The sequence below is a fragment of the Chrysemys picta genome, chromosome 7 (genome assembly GCF_011386835.1).
Source record: "Chrysemys picta bellii isolate R12L10 chromosome 7, ASM1138683v2, whole genome shotgun sequence".
In the NCBI taxonomy this organism is placed as follows: Eukaryota; Metazoa; Chordata; order Testudines; family Emydidae; genus Chrysemys; species Chrysemys picta.
The window spans coordinates 114,096,400-114,115,468 of NC_088797.1; the positions used below are offsets into that span (position 1 = coordinate 114,096,400).

The following is a 19,069-nucleotide window of genomic DNA, read 5'->3' on the forward strand; positions in this document are numbered from 1 at the left end:
GAATTCTGCAAAATAAATTTTGTTTTTTGTTTTGTTTTTAAGTAAGGATGAGCTCATATTTTCTGTCTCCCACAGGTAATCTGTAATGGAGCTTTCTGAGTTATAAAACCTTTCAGTAAAGGCATTGGTAGGATTATGTAACTTGTTAGACAATTTCTTTCAAAAAAGTCACTAAATATCACAAACCTTGTTTTTCATGCTTTTAGGAATAGCCTATAATGGTTTTAGAATTTTTCCAGGCAGTTTAGGATTAAATTTGCCAACAGTGTAACAAACCTAATTTAAATGGTATTTAAGTTTGAAACAAAAAATATTGATAATTTAAATGTTTTTAAGTAGCAAAAGCATGACTTTTTATTTGGTTTTTCTAAATCAGAGTAACTTTTAATGATTTTATTAAAGTTTATTTATTGGATTTCTCCCGTAGGCAGTTAAATGGTCTCTGTACCCGCAAAATGGAAGAAGTGCAGAACTTATTTTTTCCAAACGCAATTTAGTAATTGTCATCCCTGAATATTTTCCTTAATGGTACAATCTGTTAGAATAAATCAGTGTTTTGTTAAATGCAGGTAACTTTATAAGATGCTGTCTTTCGCTTTCCGTTTAGGAACTTGGTTCCTGCAAATACAGTTTGAAATCTCTCTAAAACCCTTCAGAATAACTCTGCACTAAAAAAATTTGTAAATAATGTCTGTTACATTTTAAGTTTCGACTATTTGTTGTTGGCATTTGAATTTAAAACCTATTTTAGTTTTAAAGTATTGTGATTAACTGAATATTTAATGTATATCTTCTAAAATAAGCATGTAACTTGACTAGGAATTTGTAAACCTGACACTATTAATCTATGGCAGTAAAATGTAGCACTAAAAGTTATATAACCCAAAGTAGTGATGTGGTTGTAAAGAGAAATCTGAGTAATTGTTTTTGGAGAACAGTCATTAAATTCCCTCCACCAAACAGGTGAATAATTTAAAGCTTTTTTCCTTCCTTTCTCAGAACATATTGTTATATGATCATGCTCTGGCCTTTTCAATCAAGCTGACTTAGTTTGCAAATGATAACCTTTCTGTGCGATGAAAAAGGCCTGGTTTTCTTTAACCAGTCTAATTCTTCCTGTTTCTGAAGAGCAGAAAAGCAGTCCAGCTGCTGTTGATATTTTAGTTTGTCCCTCCCGGTATTTAGCCTGTGACTGTTTTTGCACTGTGGTTCTGGATATCCTTGGCAGATAGAGTGAATAGAATTACATAAGTCCTTGGTTGTCTTTGACCAGACAGAGTTTGGTGGTTGGTTGTTTCTTGGTGCACCTGAAGACATTGTAGATGAGTAGATACTGATAGGAACAGATAACTTTAGTTAATAGCTGAATCTTTTTTTATTTTTTTCCTCTTCTCTTCAGTATAAAAGACTATTCCTTGTCTTCATTTTGTCTAGTAAGAAACACTGGCTTAAAGTCTACAAAACAATCCACGTACAATAGCTAATACAAATAGATGCGAGTTTGGGCCAGACACTTTTTAAAAAATTAAATCAGGCTGTTTTGCAGTTAGATGAATAGGGCTTTTCCCAAAATTTGAAAAGGAGGGAGCAGAAGGTTATGTGGTCTATATACCACCATTATAGAAACGCAGAACTTGTTTTTTTCCCCTCGGTAGTTTACAAGATATTTTGGCTTGGGTTTTCTTTGAGTTAAAGGTAGGGATAAAATACCAAGTGTGCTGGATTTGCCTTCCTTCAAGGCTTCATGGGAGAACCCTGGATGGAGAGTGTGGATTCTTCAGCATAAAGGGAACTTAAGCAATTTTAGGTAGAGTATTTCAAACAAATTTATCTCTTCCTTTTTTTTTTGGCTTCATGTACAGAAGGATTGAGTCTTGTGCTATTTTAAGTGTAATATCTTTAAGTATTCATTGAGTATTCATTAACAAGATTTCTTTGACAACATCATCTGACCTACTGTTGTGAAAACATACTTTTGCTGCTTGTTTTCTGTCCTGCAGTATTTGATTGAAATGCACTGTTGCTATTTAAGGACTGACTTACACTGAAAAAGAAAAATATTGCATTCTTCTCTTGCAAAGATTACTCAGAGATGCTGATGGAATGGGTTAGCCAACTAGTACATTCTTTTACCTTAATTTGAAATGTCTCCATTTTTTTTCTAACTGGCAAGGCAATTGTTGAAATTCAAGTAGAACATTTCTAAGTTGTGCTGAAGTTATTTGCATGGATGGAAGTTAACAGCTCTATTAGTGGAGGAATGTTGATAAGCTTTTTGTGGACAGATAACTAATCAGAGTATCTTTAAAATTTTATCTGATTTACTGGTCACTTGAGTTTGAAATTCATTGTATAGTTGCTCCAGATAAGCAAAAAGACACATTGTTTAGACAACAGCACTACAAACACTAAAACACTAAAATTTTAAAAACTAGTTCTGATATTGGGTTACTCAGTTTCTTCTTTCTGTATTTGATTATTGGGAACAGTTGCAGAGAAGTCGCCGACATAAATTCATTTTAGTTGACTCCATAGTTAAGCAATCTTCACAGGGAAAATGAAATGGCTTTTTATGTCTGTCACTGCTTTGTGGTGTACAAAGATGGATTGAAGTAGTGGTGGAGACATTTAGAGGTTTTTTTTGGTTTTGTCTTTCACTTTAGGAATGGTTTTATAAATTTTGACCATGTATTAAAGTAGGATGGTAAGCCAGAGGGTAGTCTTACATGTTAGTAAATTTGGTTAGAAAACTTGCATCTACTAGAGTTATACAGGGATGTGCTGCCTTTCACATCATGTATTTTGTCAAAGTTTTGGTGAGAAAGTAGATTTATGATTTTTCTATGTACAGAAGAACCTCAAAGTTACAAACACCTTGGGAATGGAGGTTGTTCATAACTCTGAAATGTCATAATTCTGAACAAATCATTATGATGGTTCTTTCAAAAGCGTACAACTGAACATTGACTTAAAACAGCTTTGAAATTTTACCATGCAGAAGAAAAATACTGCTTTTAATCATCTTAATATAAATGAAACAAGCACAGAAACAGTTTCCTTACTTTGTCAAATCTTTTTTTTTAATTTCCCTTTATTTTTTAGTAGTTTACGTTTAACACAGTACTGTACTATATTTGTTTTTTTTATTTTGTTTTTTTGTCTCTGCTGCTGCCTGATGCGTACTTTGGGTTCCAAATGACCTGTGTGGTGTACCAGTTAGTTTGTAAGTCTGGTGTGCATAACTCTGAGGTTCTACTGTATTGTAGGGTGAGGGCATAGCCAGTTTTAGAAGGCAGTTAAACTATTCAACTTACTTTAACCAAATTAAGGAAAAGGGGAAGTTATTGATCACTATTCACTATATTACATGGGCTACAGCTGACTAGCTGAATTCAAATGTAGGCACTATAGTATAGAAAGAATATAAATAAAATGAAAAGACTGTAAAGCAGTGGCTCTCAAGCTTTACAGACCAGACTCCTGAAAGTAATGTCTTGAGTACCCCCAAGTTTCACCTTACTTAAAATCTAGTTGTGTACAAAATCAGGCAAAAAACGCACAAGTGTCACAGCACACGATTACTGAAAAATTGTTTACTTTCTCATTTTTACCATATGATTATAAAATAAATCAATTAGAATAGAAATATTGTACTTACATTTTAGTGTATATAGAGCAGTATAAACAAGTCATTTTCTGTATGAAATTTTAGTTTGTACTGACTCCGCCAGTGCTTTTTATGTAGCCTGTTGTAAACCTAGGCAAATATCTAGATGAGTTGGTGTACCACCCCCTGGAAGATCTCTGCATACATGTACCACTGGTTGAGAACCACTGCTGTAAAGGACAGCCTTTAGGAGTGCAAAGGAATACTACTATAATGAGAGAGAGAGTTTTTGAAGGCAGTGGGTTATAAAGAACTGAGGAAACTGTACAGCTTGGAAAAACTGACTGTGGGATAGAATTTAACTATGTACACACTTAAAGAGTTACTGAAAGTGGGATAGAAACTGTTCTTATTGTTGATAACAAATAGAAATAACTGATTTAAATCAAAATAAAGCCAGTTTAAAGATGGCCTGCACAGCAATGAAAAATGTGTGGCTTTTTTATTGCTTTATGATGTATCTATCCACCTGAAAGGTTTTTGTAAGTGTTTGGGAGGGAGTTTAACCTTAGAAATATCAGGAACATGAAGCTTTGTGATAGCTTTGCTAAAGGTCTCTTTGGAGAAGTAGAAATCTTAAATTGATGGGCCTGGGGTTTTTGAATTCTCAAAGTGAGCTTGTACCCAAGTGTGTCGAGGAGTTTGAGTTAAATAGTTAACAAAAACAAAGTTTTAGAAAGTTAGCAGGTGAGCTGGGAAGACTGTCTAAATTTTCATTATCATTTTGTGATGTTATCCCACTAGTTCCTAATCTTAGTCCTCCACCCAAATCAGGAAGTCAAGCCATGGTATTTCTGATATTAAACAGAAATCTATTAAAAAAACAAATAGACAAAAAAAACCCCCAACCTTATTGGGCTGCCTTTGTAGATTACAAAGAAGCAGTAAGGGCATCCACACTATTTATTAAAAAAAAAAAAAAAAAGGATGGACTTCATGGATTCCTGACAATTCTGGTTCTCTAATCTCTAACTTTGTGATATTTTATCAGTGTGCTTGTTTTCTGTTATGCTAGCTGGCTGCTATGGGGTGAATGCAGTGAAGAAACACTAGAGAAGCTTTCAGAGTAGCAGCCATGTTAGTCTGTATCCGCAAAAAGAACAGGAGTACTTGTGGCACCTTAGAGACTAACAGATTTATTAGAGCATAAGCTTTCGTGGGCTACAGCCCACTTCTTCGGATGCATATAGAGTGGAACATATATTGAGGATATATGTGTATATACACATACACACATACAGAGAGCATGAACAGGTGGGAGTTGTCTTACCAACACTGAGAGGCCAATTAAGTAAGAGAAAAAAACTTTTGACGTGATAATCAAGCTAGCCCAGTACAGACAGTTTGATAAGAAGTGTGAGAATACTTACAAGGGGAGACAGATTCAATGTTTGTAATGGCTCAGCCATTCCCAGTCCTTATTCAATCCTGAGTTGATTGTGTCTAGTTTGCATATCAATTCCAGCTCAGCAGTCTCTCCTTGGAGTCTGTTTTTGAAGTTTTTCTGTTGTAAGTAGGTCTGTCATTGAATGGCCAGACAGGTTAAAGTGTTCTCCCACTGTTTTTTGAGTATTATGATTCCTGGTGTCAGATTTGTGTCCATTAATTCTTTTGCGTAGAGACTGTCCGGTTTGGCCAATGTACATGGCAGAGGGGCATTGCTGGCACATGATGGCATATATCACATTGGTAGATGTGCAGGTGAACGAGCCCCTGATGGTATGGCTGATGTGATTAGGTCCTATGATGATGTCACTTGAATAGATATGAGGACAGAGTTGGCATCGGGCTTTGTTACAAGGATAGGTTCCTGGGTCAGTGTTTTTGTTCAGTGATGTGTGGTTGCTGGTGAGTATTTGCTTTAGGTTGGGGGGTTGTCTATAAGCGAGGACAGGTCTGTCTCCCAAGATCTGTGAGAGTAAAGGATCATCTTTCAGGATAGGTTGTAGATCTCTGATGATGCGCTGGAGACTACTGAGCTGGAATTGATATGCAAACTAGATATCAGCTCAGGGCTCCAGCACCCTGTCTTGCTGAGCCAGACACTCCCGTCTGCTCCAACACAGACCCAGGGTCTGAATCACTTGCCCCAAAGCTGCAAGTTTACCTGGAAACAGTTAACAAGAGTGTGCTCGTCTTTAGCACTCAGATGCCCAACTCCCAGTGGGGTCTAAACACAAATAAATTCATTTTACCCTGCATAAATCTTATGAAGGGCAAACTCATAAATTGTTTGCCCTCTATAACATTGATAGAGAGAGATGCACAGTTGTTTGCTCCCCCAGGTATTAATACATACTCTGAGTTAATGAATAAAAAGTGATTTTATTAAATACGGAAAGTAGGATTTAAGTGGTTCCAAGTAGTAACAGACAGAACAAAGTAAGTCACCAAGCAAAATAAAATAAAATGCGCAAATCTATGTTTAATCAAACTGAATACAGATAATCTCACCCTCAGAGATGCTTCAGTAAGTTTTTTTTTTCAGACTGGACACCTTCCAGGCCTTGGCACAACTCTTTCCCCTGGTACAGCTCTTGTTGCAGCTCAGGTGATAGCTAGGGGATTCTTCATGATGGTTCCTCTCACCCCTTGTTCTCTTCCACCCCTTTATATATCTTTTGCATAAGGCGGGAACCCTTTGTCCCTCTGGGTTTCCACCCCCCCCCCCCCCCCCCCCCGCCGCCACTGGAAAAGCACCAGGTTAAAGATGGATTCCAGGTCAGGTGACCTGATCACATGTCACTGCAAGACTTCATTACCCACTTGCCAGCACACACATATACAGGAAGACTAACAGGTAAACACAGCCATCTGCAGACAATGGTCCTGGTTAATGGGAGTTATCAAGATTCCAAACCACTATTAATGGCCCACACTTTGCAAAATTACAATAGGCCCTCAGAGTTATATTTCATATTTCTAGTTTTAGATACAAGTGGTACATTTATACAAATCGGATGATCACACTCAGTAGATTATAAGCTTTGTAATGATACCTTACAAGAGACCTTTTGCATGAAGCATATTCCAGTTACATTATATTCACTTCTTATTATGTTTTTATAAAACTATATAGACTGCACAACGTCACAGACCCATCCCAGCTGGGGATGTGTTCCAGAGACTTGATTTGAACCTGCAGTTTATTCTATCTCTGCTACAAGCCTGAACTAAGAACTTTGTCATTACTGTATGTAATAGATTCCATTTAACCAATTCTAGCTCTCATCTATATCTTTTTCCTTTTATGAATAAACCTTTAGATTTTAGATTCTAAAGGATTGGCAACAGCGTGATTTGTGGGTAAGATCTGATTTGTATATTGACCTGGGTCTGGGCTTGATCCTTTGGGGGCTTGATCCTTTGGGATCAGGAGAACCTTTTTTCTTTTAATGGGGTATTGGTTTTCATAACTATTTGTCCCCATAACGAGTGGCAGTGGTGGTGATACTGGGAAACAGGTGTGTCTAAGGAAATTGCTTGTCTGACTTGTGGTTAGCCAGTGTGGTGAGACCAAAGTCCTCTTAGTCTGGCTGGTTTGGTTTGCCTTAGAGGTGGAAAAACCCCAGCCTTGGGCTGTAACTGCCCTGTTTAAGCAATTAGTCCTGAATTGGCACTCTCAGTTGGGTCCCGCCAGAACCGCATTGTTACAGTAGCACTTCAGTGAGCACACTACTATGCTGACAAGAGAGCTTCTCTTGTGAGTGTAGATAATCCACCTCCACGGGAGATGGTAGCTGTGTTGATGGGAGAAACTCTCCCATAGACATAGCGCTATTTACACTGCGGCTTAAGGAGGTATAACTGCATCGATCAGGAGTGTGGATTTTTTACATGCCTGAGTTGTTATACTGATGTAAGTGTATAGTGTGGACTTGGCCTTTAGTTACTGGCTGAGATTTAACAGTATTATAGAAATACTGGTGGGTTTCTTAAGTCAACTTACTACCTCACAGAAAGAACTCCTTTATGTGCCGCTGCAGTGGGCTGGAGCCTCAAATTTATATAAACTGTACAAACCAGAGGCTGATGTGAAAGACTGAACCTTCAAACCAGGTCCTGGGACGGAATCCTGATGGGAATCCAGCTCAGTTGCTCCTTGTAGTGGCTGAGAGTGACGTGAGGGTTTGGTTTCACACAAGGGTTTGTTTCAGGTTGTTGCTGGACAGAGGGAGGAATGTGCCATCATTCATCTGTTTCTGGCTGATTGGCCTAGTTTTATATCTGATAAATGTTTGGACAGTTTTTCTTTAAGTGCTGTATAATGGCATTCTGTGTATTAAAGATGGACTAAATATAATGGTAGATGTTGAAATCCTCTGAAAGTATTATAGACGTGCAAAGCAGTTTACAAACTCCAATGACTTAAGTCGGGGATCTGCAGCCTTCGGCACGCAGCCCATCAAGGTAATCTGCTGGCGGGCCACAAAACATTTTGTTTACGTTGATGCAGGCACAGCCCCCTGCAGCTCCCAGTGGCCGCGGTTTGCCGTTCCCGGCCAATGGGAGCTGCAGGAAGCAACATCCCTGCAGCCTGCACCTCTTCCCGCAGCTCCTATTGGCTGGGAATAGCGAACCGCGGCCACTGGGAGCTGTGGGGAGGCCGTGCCTGCTGACGGTCAACATAAACAAAATGTCTCGCCAGCAGATTACCCTGATGGACCATGTGCCAAAGGTTGCTGACCCCTGACTTAAGGCTATGGCTACACTGTGCATCTTTTAGTGACACAGCTGTGCTGCTAAAAGCCGCACAGTGTAGCTGCTGTTTGTCGGCATGAAAGAGCTCTCCCGCCGACAAAAATCTTTCACCCCCCACGAGTGGCAGCAGCTTTGCTGGCAGGAGAGCGTTCCTGCAAACAAAGCGCTGTTCACACTGGCACTTTTAGTCGGTAAAACTCTTGTTGTTCGTGTGTGTGGGTTTTTTTAACATCCCTGAACGACAAAAGTTTTGCCGACAAAGTACCAGTGTAGACCTACCCTAAATTCACAACACTCCTGAAAACGGAAAATATTGTCCCCTCTTTTTATATGGAGAAACTGGAACAATGAGACCTTGACTTGTACAGGTCATACACAATCTGTTGCAGAGCTGGGAATAGAACCCAGATCTCTTGGCTAAATCTCATTAAATTAGCTTAATGAAGAATGTTTGCGACGGTTTTGTAGCTGTGTTGGTCCCAGGATATTGGAGACGGGCAAAACAGCTCTGTGTAAGCTAGAGAGCTTGTCTCTTTCACCAACAGAAGTTGGTTCAATAAAAGATATTACTGTACCTCACACACCTTGTCTCCTTAATGAAGAATGGCCTTTTTGCTAAAACACCAGTGTAAGTTAGTATTTTAAAGTAATACTTAAGTACAGTATTTTAAATAAATCCACTTGTTCATTAAGTGTGGCTGGATTATTCCTACTACTGTATAAATGTGGTATTAAACTACAACATTAGTTTAATACATCTTGCTTCATAACATGAGTGTTCCCAGGCTGACGTTTTGCAAGGCCATTATGGAAGGAGTAAACTTGGCTTCTGGGAATTGGAATACCTGGTATTGTTCTTTAGCAACCCTGTTTAGTGGAACAAAGGAGTAGCAGTGACAGCTGTGCAGGGAGCACTCTTCACTAGCTGGAACGTTGCTACTAAGTGGGGTTAGTTGTGGGGGACTGTCTGCAAGAATGAGAGAGAGCCTAAAGGATGTCCCTATCCCTAACTGGAGGAACTGGGCATCTGTGAACCTGTCATATACTTGTATTATAGATGGCCCTGTATGGATTTTACAGTAAGATCACAAGGTGGCTAAACGTTGCTAGTTAAAGTAATAAGGCTTTTAAGTTGTGTTTTCAGTTGCCAATAGGAAATAATCTTTCCAAACATTTTTACTTAATAAATTTAGTTGGGTTATCTCATACTTGAACAGTCTGTAAACTGCTCAGTTAACTAACAAACAAGTAATTAAACCCTTCTTGGAATAATAGTACATTGAGGTTTACATTTAATTTTGTAAACATACAAACATCTAATAGATTATCATTAAATAGATGGTAATTGCTGGGTTATGAAAATTGACTGTTGTAAAGAAGCAGTTACATGTAACTAAATACTCCAAATTTAATTTTTTTATTTGTAATCTGCTAATATCAGTGGGAACAGAAGTATAATCCAAACTTGTTTTGGCCTAGGACTTTAAGGATCTATTTCCAAAAGCATGTTGAAGCCATTAGGCAAGAAAAATGAAATCCGAGCTTGCTGTTTTGTAATTCACAACTTTGTTGGTTTTAAATGTACTTCCGTATTCTAATTCCATATTAAAAGACTATTATCAGATAACTAAATTATCTACAAAGTACTACAGAACTCAAATTCAACTTGAAAAGAGAACCTTAACTGCTTTGCATACTTCAGTACATACTGTATTGGAGTTCCTAGAATTTGGAATGCTCTTTATATGTCATTTTGCATTAATGCAAAATTATGACTGATATTTTTAAACTCTCAACAGTCAGGAAATTCAAACTTATACTATTTTGCCTCACTCTAGCTGATAACTTTAGCAGTGTATTTTAGATACAATTTTATTTCTAAGGTAGCTATCATCATGGTATCTAAAAGCACAATACTGTATGTACAGTGTGGTTCTTAAGATGCTATTGAAACATACCTTTGAATTTCCTCAATTTTATGTTTAAAATTTCTATCAGAATATTGCAGTCATAACTTTTTTCCTTTTGATTTCTTTATTTTTAAGATAGTTAAAACTAGACTTTTCCTTCTTTCATGCAGGCTGTGTGTTTTGAGTGTGGGGAGAGGTTCTGAGACTATGCTCTAGGAATGCTGACATCTTCATCACCACATTTACTTACCACCTCCTCTTCATTTAAAAAATGATGCCTTCGCTGGTGAACTGAAGAAGGGTGTCATGCTCCATTTCTTCCTCTGGTGTCATGCTCCATCCAATGAGAGTTTATGGGCCTCTGTAAATCCTAGGCCTGGTCCAAAAACACAAGTTGTACTGGTTAAACTAAAATCAGTGCAAAACCAGCCCATGCCCTGCAAATGAGGGAAATCCATTTTTTGAGACTGTAAAGAAGTATTAAAATGCCAATCAAGGTATTCAACATTTATACATAAGAAACTGAAGAAGGCAGTTAATGTTTTTATATTGCAATCTCAGCAAAATAATGCTCTAAAAGTTCTTTCAGTACTTGTAAGAACCCAAGTACTAGCATGGATAACAATACTAACAGTGTCTTGTTTAATAATGCATATGCCTATTCTATTGTATGAAAACCTATACTGTGGTATGTAAATATTTGTCTGTAGTTTTCTTTTGTCCTTAATCACCTAAATACTAGTGTATAGGTAAATTGAAAGCTTATAGTACAGTTTCTTTACACATCATAATAGCATAAGATTTTTCTTTAACATACTATACAGCTACAGAGTTTCAGCTCAGACTATTTTTATAAACTCCTTTATTCAAAATTACTGGCACACTGGGATATGGGATTCAAAATAATCCATTCCATGGAAAACAAAGTGTTTACATTCTTGCTGTGTTTATATACTCCTCAGCTTCTTGCATGGAAGAATTTTTAGTAGCTTCCAGAGGCCTTTTTATTTTTTTATTTTATTTATTTATTTTTTTTGGCTGGAAGACTTGTAGAAATTAGATTTTCTGTCCTTAATTGTCTTAAACAGAAAAACACCCCCCCCCCCAAAATGGCTCTGTAAGTATATTGCTTTCATTCTTTGTGCCTGATAGTTCTGTTAATGTATTTTGAACTAGTAAAATAGTCCTGTTTATGGAAAAGTGAGACTTTATATTTATTTTTATCAGGTTCAAGCCATTTTTTCCATTTCAAGTTATGTCACCTGAGGAATATGAAGATCGGGATCTCAACATACAAGATTTTCCATTGACAGAAGGCCGACTTAAAATTACCTTAATAGAATGTACAAGGTATGTCCTATCCTCCACTCTGTCACTCTTTCTGGACTAAGTAATTGTTAGTGGTTTTCAAGTACAGGATATTATTGCTAAGGCTGTTTTGATACAAGAACACTGCAACTTCACTCTCCTGACTGAACTCGTACTATAATATAGCTTTTTTTAATTAAAAATTCTCTTAATGATCAATTGAAACATGGAAAACACACTCTAAGCTGTTTTAGATGATTCTGTGGGTGTATATAGATAATTTTTCTTCCTCTTTGCTTTTGGTTGCTTAAGTGTTAATCTGCTCCTACTGCTTATTTCCAGGGCCGGCTCCAGGGTTTTGGCTGCCCCAAGCAGTCACAAAAAAAAAAAAAGCCGCGATCGCGATCTGCGGCGGCAATTCGGCAGAAGGTCCTTCGCTCCGAGCGGGAGTGAGGGACCGTCCGCCGAATTGTCGCCGAATAGCTGGACCTGCCGCCCCTGTCCTGAATGGCTGCCCCAAGCACCAGCTTGCCAAGCTGGTGCCTGGAGCCAGCCCTGCTTATTTCCCCCTGCCACATCCCCCATCAAGTAAGAATTTATAGGTTCATAGGCTTATTGGTGACTTCATAATTTAGTTGCTGTGGAAGTGATTTTAACATTGAAAATCAAGCCTAAAGCAAGTAAAACTTGTTTTTGTGAAAATGCCCTCAAATTCATAAAATTTAAGGCTGGATGAGACTATTAAATGATCTAGTCTGACCTCCTATATATCACAGACCATTACATTTCACCCAGTTCCCCGGTATTGAACCCAATAACTTTGGTGTTTCACTAAAACATTCACCAGCTCACTGCTGCGGCAATACAAGCTATACGAAAGAAGAAGATTAAAGCATAACTTGTTTTTTGGGAAAATATATTTTAGACAGGCATCTAGGCTTAATTTGAAGGCATCAAGAGACAAAAAATCTGCCACTTCCCTTGATAGTTTTTTCCCCGTGGTTAATTACCCTCATTGTTATAAATTTGCACCAGATTTCTCATTTGAATTTGTCTGTCTTCAGCTTCCAGACATTGATTTTTGTTATGCCCTTTTCTGCTAGATTAAAGATTCTTTTAGTATCTGGTATTTTATCCACATTGAAGGTATTTATATGCTCTGAGCAAGACAGTTCTCAATCTTGTTTTTCATAAACTAAACAGATTGATATCTTTAAGTTTCTCCCTATAAGGCATTTTCTCCAGTTTTCAAATCAATTTTGTGGCTCTTTTATACCTTCTCCAGTTTTTCAACATCCTTCTTCAAATGTGGGCACTGGATACAGTATTCCAGTATTGGTCTCACCAATATCGTATACAGAGGTAAAATCACCTTTCTACTCTCCTGTTCATCCAAGGATGATATCAGTCCTTTTTGCCTCTGACAACATGTGTTCACAGTGAGATGTAGACAACATGCTTGTTCAGTATGACCCCATGATCCTTTTCAGAGTTACTGCTTTCTGGGAGACAGTCTCCATTTCTCTAGTTATGATCTCATTCTTTGTTCCTTGATGTGTAACTTAGCATTTGGCTGCATGAAAATACATTTTGTTTGAATGGGCCCAGTTTACGAAGCAATCCAGATTGCTATGCATATCTGCTCTGTCCACATCGTTATTTATCAATCTGCCAATCTTTGTGTCATCAGCAAATTTTATCAGCAGTGATTTTTACTTCCAGATTGGTGATGAAAATGTTGAAAAGCATTGGGTATAGTATGGATCCAAGTCACCCCCATTCAATGACAATTCCCTGGTGATTGCTATTTTTGGAGATCTGTCAGTTAGCCAGTTCATAATGCATTTACTGTGTGCTCTATTGATATTGTATCATGCTAATTTTCAAATCAGAATATTGTGCCTTACAAAATGCCTTCTTACATCTACTCAATTACATTTACCAACCAAATTTATAATCTCATTGGAATGAAATCAGATTTGTTTGACAAGACCTATTTTCCACAAAGTATGTTGACTGGCTCTGGCATTAATTGTATTCTTGTCCTTTAATTCTTAATCAGTTGAATCCCATATCAACTGTTCCATTATTTTGCCAGGGATTGATGTCAGGCTAACAGGCCTATAGTTACCTGGGTCATCCCCCCTTGCCCTTTTTAAATATTGGTGCAACATTAGCACTCTTCCAGTCACTGAAATGTTCCTAGTATTTCAAGGTTTGTTAAAAGTTAATATCAGTGGGCCAGCGATTGCCTCACCCCACATTCTTAGCACTCTTGGCTGTAAGTTATTCAGGCCTGCTGATTTTTAAAATGATTATCCCTAATAGATGCTGTTTAACATCCTCTATAGTGACTAATGGACTGGAAAGTACTTCCTCATCCTTATGTGATATGTGTACATCATCGTGTTCCTTTTCTAAAACCGGAACAGAAATATTTATTGAACACTTCTTTTGCCTGTTCTGCACCACTGTTAATACCTTTACCATCTCCATCTAATAATGGGCCTATACCATTGCTAATATTTCTCTTGTTCCTTCTATACTTAAATTCCTTTTGATCATCCTTAGCCCTGCCAGCTATAGATTTTTCCCTTATGTTCTTTGCTCCCCTTATCAATTTTCTACAATTCACAATTTCTAATTTATATTGCTTTCTATTTATACTCCTTTTTTCCATTTGTTATGTTACTTTTTTATTTCTAATTTATGCTTTCACTTCACCACGGAATCAGGATGTTTTTTTACCCACAATTGTCTTCATTCTGGATTGTGAAATTGTGGCTTTTTGGCCACCTAGAAACTCCTCTTGAACTCCCGATTTTCATTCACGTTTTTCATCTGAAGTTTTCCTTCCAATCAATTGTGCTTATAATTTTCCTCAGTTTGGGAAATTAGCCCTTTTGAAGCACAGCCATATGTATCTTGTCTTCCGACAGAGGCCAATGCCAGGTGCTTCAGAGGGAATGATCAGAATAGGTAATCCTCAAGTGATCCCTCTTGTGTTGCCTATTCCTAGTTTCTGGTAAGCAGAGGTTAGGGACATTCTGGGCATGGTATTCAGAGTTGCATCCCTGATCATCCTGCCTAATAGCCATTAATGGACCTATCTTCCATGAATTTATCTAGGTTGTTTTTTGAACCCTATTTTGGCCTTCACAGCATCCCCTGGCAATGAGTTTCACAGGTTGACTGTGTGTTGTGTGAAGAAGTACTGTACTTTCTTCTGTTTGTTTTAAACCTGCTGCTCATTAATTTCATTTAGTGGCTTCCTAGTTTTTTTTCTTTAAGAGAGTGAGTAAATAACACTTCCTTATTCACTTTCTCCACACCCGGCAAGATTTTATAGACCTCTATCATATTCCTTTTTAAAAGTCTCTTTTCCAAGCTGAAAAGTCCTCTTACTATGTTTTTTAATTTGGGGCATACAGTTAATTTGAGCCTCTATTATGGTGTTTTTAAAAAGTTTCCATCCAGCTTGCAATCATTTCACTTCTGGGACTGTACCTTTTAATTTCTGTTTAACTAGCTTCCTCATTTTTATGTAGTTCCCCTTTCTAAAGTTAAATGCTACTGTAGTGGGCTTCTCCCCTGCTCGCTCCAGGGATCTTAAATTTAATTATATTATGGTCACTGCTAGTTAGTGTTCCAGCTATATTCACCTCTTGGACCAGATCTTGTCCTCCACTTAGGACTAAATCAAGAATTGCCTCTCCCCTTCTGGGTTCCAGGACTTGCTGATCCAAGAAGCAGTCATGTATGGTGCAAATAAACTTTATTCCATCCTGAGGCGTTGTATCCAGTCAACATGGGGATAGTTGAATCACCCATTATTATTGAGTTTTCTATTTTTATAAACTCTCTATCTCCCTGAGCATTTCACAATCATCATCACCATTCTGATCAAGTGGTTGATAGTATATCCCTACTGCTGTATTCTTATTATTGAAGCACAGAATTTCTATCCATAGCAATTTTATGGTACAGTTTGGTTCATTTAAGATTTTTACTATATTTGACCCTATGCATTCTTTCACATATAGTGCCACTCTGCTGCCAGCATGACCCATTCCATCATTGCTATATATTTTTGTGACAAAGTGGGAATGTTCTTACAGTTTTGTCTGAATACTGTGTATGCACCTCAGTTTCTCCCGTGTTACTCAAGTGTCTAGGTGGTGAGATAAGGGTGTGTGATTGTTGCAGAGACCCCTGGAGGGCAGGTGTGACTGCCGTCTGGCTGCCCAGACACAGACAATGACTGACACTCTGTAACCTGGCAACTGATGGCCGAGTCTGTCCTCTGTAAGACTCAGACATGGGGTCTAGAAGAACAAAGCGAGAGGTGGAGGCTAGGTGGCCTGTTGGCCTGAGAAAGAGATGAAGGAGGAAGGCAGGTGGGCGTGACTGAGGCTGGGCTGCTGGAAGCTGGTCAGTCTCCTGGTTGGGACTCAAGGGGGGGTAAGCTTAGGGCTCTGGGCTCTGGATTCCGCCCCCTTCCACCCCCCCCCCCCCCAAGATGGACTTTTTTATAACTTCCTGCTTTCTGTGCTAATAAGATCTGTTCTGCGCTGCAAGACTACTATATCTTGACTTTAGTAAAGCTTTTGATACTGTCTTGCATGACCTTCTCATAAACAAACTAGGGAAATGCAACCTAGATGGAGCTACGATAAGGTGGGTGCAAAACTGGTTGGAAAACAGTTCCCAGAGAGTAATTATCAGTGGATTACAATCATCCTGGAAGGCCATAACGAGTGGGTCCCGCAGGTCCTGTTCTGGGTCCACTTACAAAGTTTGTGGACGATACCAAGCTGGGAGGAGTTACAAGGGGTTGCTTTGGAGGATAGGAGGATAATTCAAAATGAGCTTTACAAGCTGGAGAAATGGTCTGACGTAAATAGGATGAAATTCAATAAGGACAAATGCAAAGTACTCCACTTAGGAAGGAACAATCAGTTGCATGCATACTAAATGGGAAATGACTGCCTAGGAACAAGTACTGCGGAAAGGGATCTGGGGGTCATAGTGGGCCACAAGCTAAATATGAGTCAACAGTGTAACGCTGTTGCAAAAAAAGCAAACATCATTCTGGGATGTATTAGCAGTACTGTTGTAAGCAAGACACAAGAAGTAATTCTTCCGCTCTACTCTGCGCTGATTAGGCCTCAACTGGAGTATTCTGTCCAGTTCTGGGCACCACATTTCAGGAAGGATGTGGGCAAATTGGAGATAATCGGGAGAAGAGCAACAAAAATGATTAAAGGTCTAGAAAACATGACCTATGAGGGAAGATTGAAAAAACTGGGTTTGTTTAGTCTGGAAAAGAGAAGACCGAGAGGGGACATAACAGTTTTCAAGTATGTAAAATGTTGTTACAAGGAGAAAGAAGAAAATTTGATTTCTTAACCTCAGAAGATAGTACAAAAAGCAATGGGCTTAAACTGCAGCAAGGGAGGTTTAGGTTGGACATTAGGAAAAGCTTCCTAATGTCAGGGTGGGTAAGCACTGGAATAAATTACCTCGGGAGATTGTGGAGTCTCCATCGTTGGAGATTTTTAAGAGCAGGTTAGACAAACATCTAGACCATCCCTGACGGTAATACTTAGTCCTGCCACGAGTGCAGGGAAATGTACTAGATGACCTCTCGAGGTCCCTTCCATTTCTGTGATTCTTTGACTAATAAAACCTTCTGTTTTATCTCGCTGGTGAGAGTCACTGCTGACTATGAAGTTGAGGGTGCATGGGCCCTTTGAGGGGCACATAAGGCTTCCCCAGGTGACCTATCCATGTGGATTTGCTGCGGGGAGCTCACGGCATGGAACAAGGGTGCTGAATGCTCTGAGGTTAGACTCAAGGAGGTGCTGAAGCCAAGGAGGCTTGCCCTAGTGACAGTGTGCCCTGAGGAGAGTCACCCTGTCAGAAGGTCCTGTCTGACTTCATTCAGAGCGGTACCAGAGCACCAAGCCTGTGCACTCCATGAGAATTTTGTACCTTGGTATTACTGTGTCCTATTGATTTCATCATTCCATCAAGATTCTGGGATGCCTATTCTAACAATATGGTCATTTAATACAAGGCACTGAAGTTCACCCATCTTAGTAGTTAAGCTTCTAGAATTTGTATATAAGCACTTATAAAATGTATCACTTTTTAGCTATCTGCCATCATGCGATGTAATTGAATGGGCCTTTTCTTTCATTTGACTGTTTTTCATAACATCCTACCTGTACTTTATCATCATCCATCCTCTCCTCTTTATTAGGATATAGAGAATCCCCATTAATAGATCTTCCACTAAGGGATGTCTCTGCCTGAACTGTGTGCTCCTTTGCACCTGTTAGTTTTCTCCCAGCCCGTAGTTTAAAAACTCCTCATGATCACTGATCCCAAGGTAGGCAACCACCTACTTTTTAAGTCCAGTATTTAATTCATCTTTATCTTTTAGTTACCTTGTGTTGGGCATAATACTTTCTAGATAATTTTCTTATACAGAATTTTCAGAAATTTTAGTGTTGATTTACTACTGGCTGCATGAGACCTCCAGCATGTTTTCCAAACTGAAGTCCCCCATAACAATACAACTTTTTTTTCTTTCCAGGCATTATAGATAGATGCTTAAGAAGTAATTTATTCTGTTCTCTGGTTTGATTTGTTGTTTTGTAATAGATCCCCACCAATATTCCTTCCTGATCTTTAACTAGCATGCTGATCCACATGCATTCAAAATCCTGTGGTTCTGAGTTACAAATAACTATTAAAATCAGTAATGGTGTCTTTAGAGTCCCCACCTCTTACTCACATGGTCCTTCCTAAACAGGTTATAACCAGTGATTTTAATATTCCAACATGCAAACTGTCCCACAAGGGTTCAGTAATGCCAATTATATCAATTTTCTTAGTGATGAGTATTTCCAGTTCCTTTTGCATGTTACCTGAACTCTTAGTTTTGATATATATGCAGCTGAAAAAATTCTTCTATTCCCATTCTTTGTCACATCATAGAATCATAGAATATTAGGGTTGGAAGAGACCTCAGGAGGTCATCTAGTCCAATCTCCTGCTCAAAGCAGGACCAACACCAGCTAAATCATCCCAGCCAAGGCTTTGCCAAGCCACGCCTTAAAAACCTCTAAGGATGGAGATTCCACCACCTCCCTAGGTAACCCATTCCAGTGCTTCACCACCCTCCTAGTGAAATAGTGTTTCCTAATACCCACTATCAGTTCAATTTGTTCATGGCACACAGCGTTAGATTATTTTGTGTTTTCCTCCATAGCACCTTCCCCTTGCATTGTATATTATCACCCTTCCAGCTAGTCTCTTGCCAAGAAGATCAGCCCCTTCTCCCCCCACCTGTGAGAGGCATGTCATGCCATTCATAAAGCCCACTTTCAGGCTGGAATCTGACCAAATGTTTCATAGAACAAAAATGCACAGCCAACAGTTGAGCTCCAGTATTTTCTGCCTTCTCTCATTTGTT

At 38.7% G+C, this 19,069-nt stretch overlaps 1 protein-coding gene across 2 annotated transcripts in view; it reads left to right on the plus strand.

Annotated features, from left to right (window-relative positions):
- The window catches only part of PDZD8 (PDZ domain containing 8), a 124,801-nt gene that overhangs the window by 21,257 nt on the left and 84,475 nt on the right, over window positions 1-19,069 (plus strand). Inside the window, exon 2 of one of the 2 annotated variants that reach the window (XM_005310348.4) lies at window positions 11,506-11,628. The exons of the other annotated variant lie outside the window; for it this stretch is intronic. Coding sequence (XP_005310405.2) covers window positions 11,506-11,628 — 123 coding nt within the window. The remainder of the gene's footprint in view (window positions 1-11,505; window positions 11,629-19,069) is intronic. 2 annotated transcript variants of the gene reach the window in all.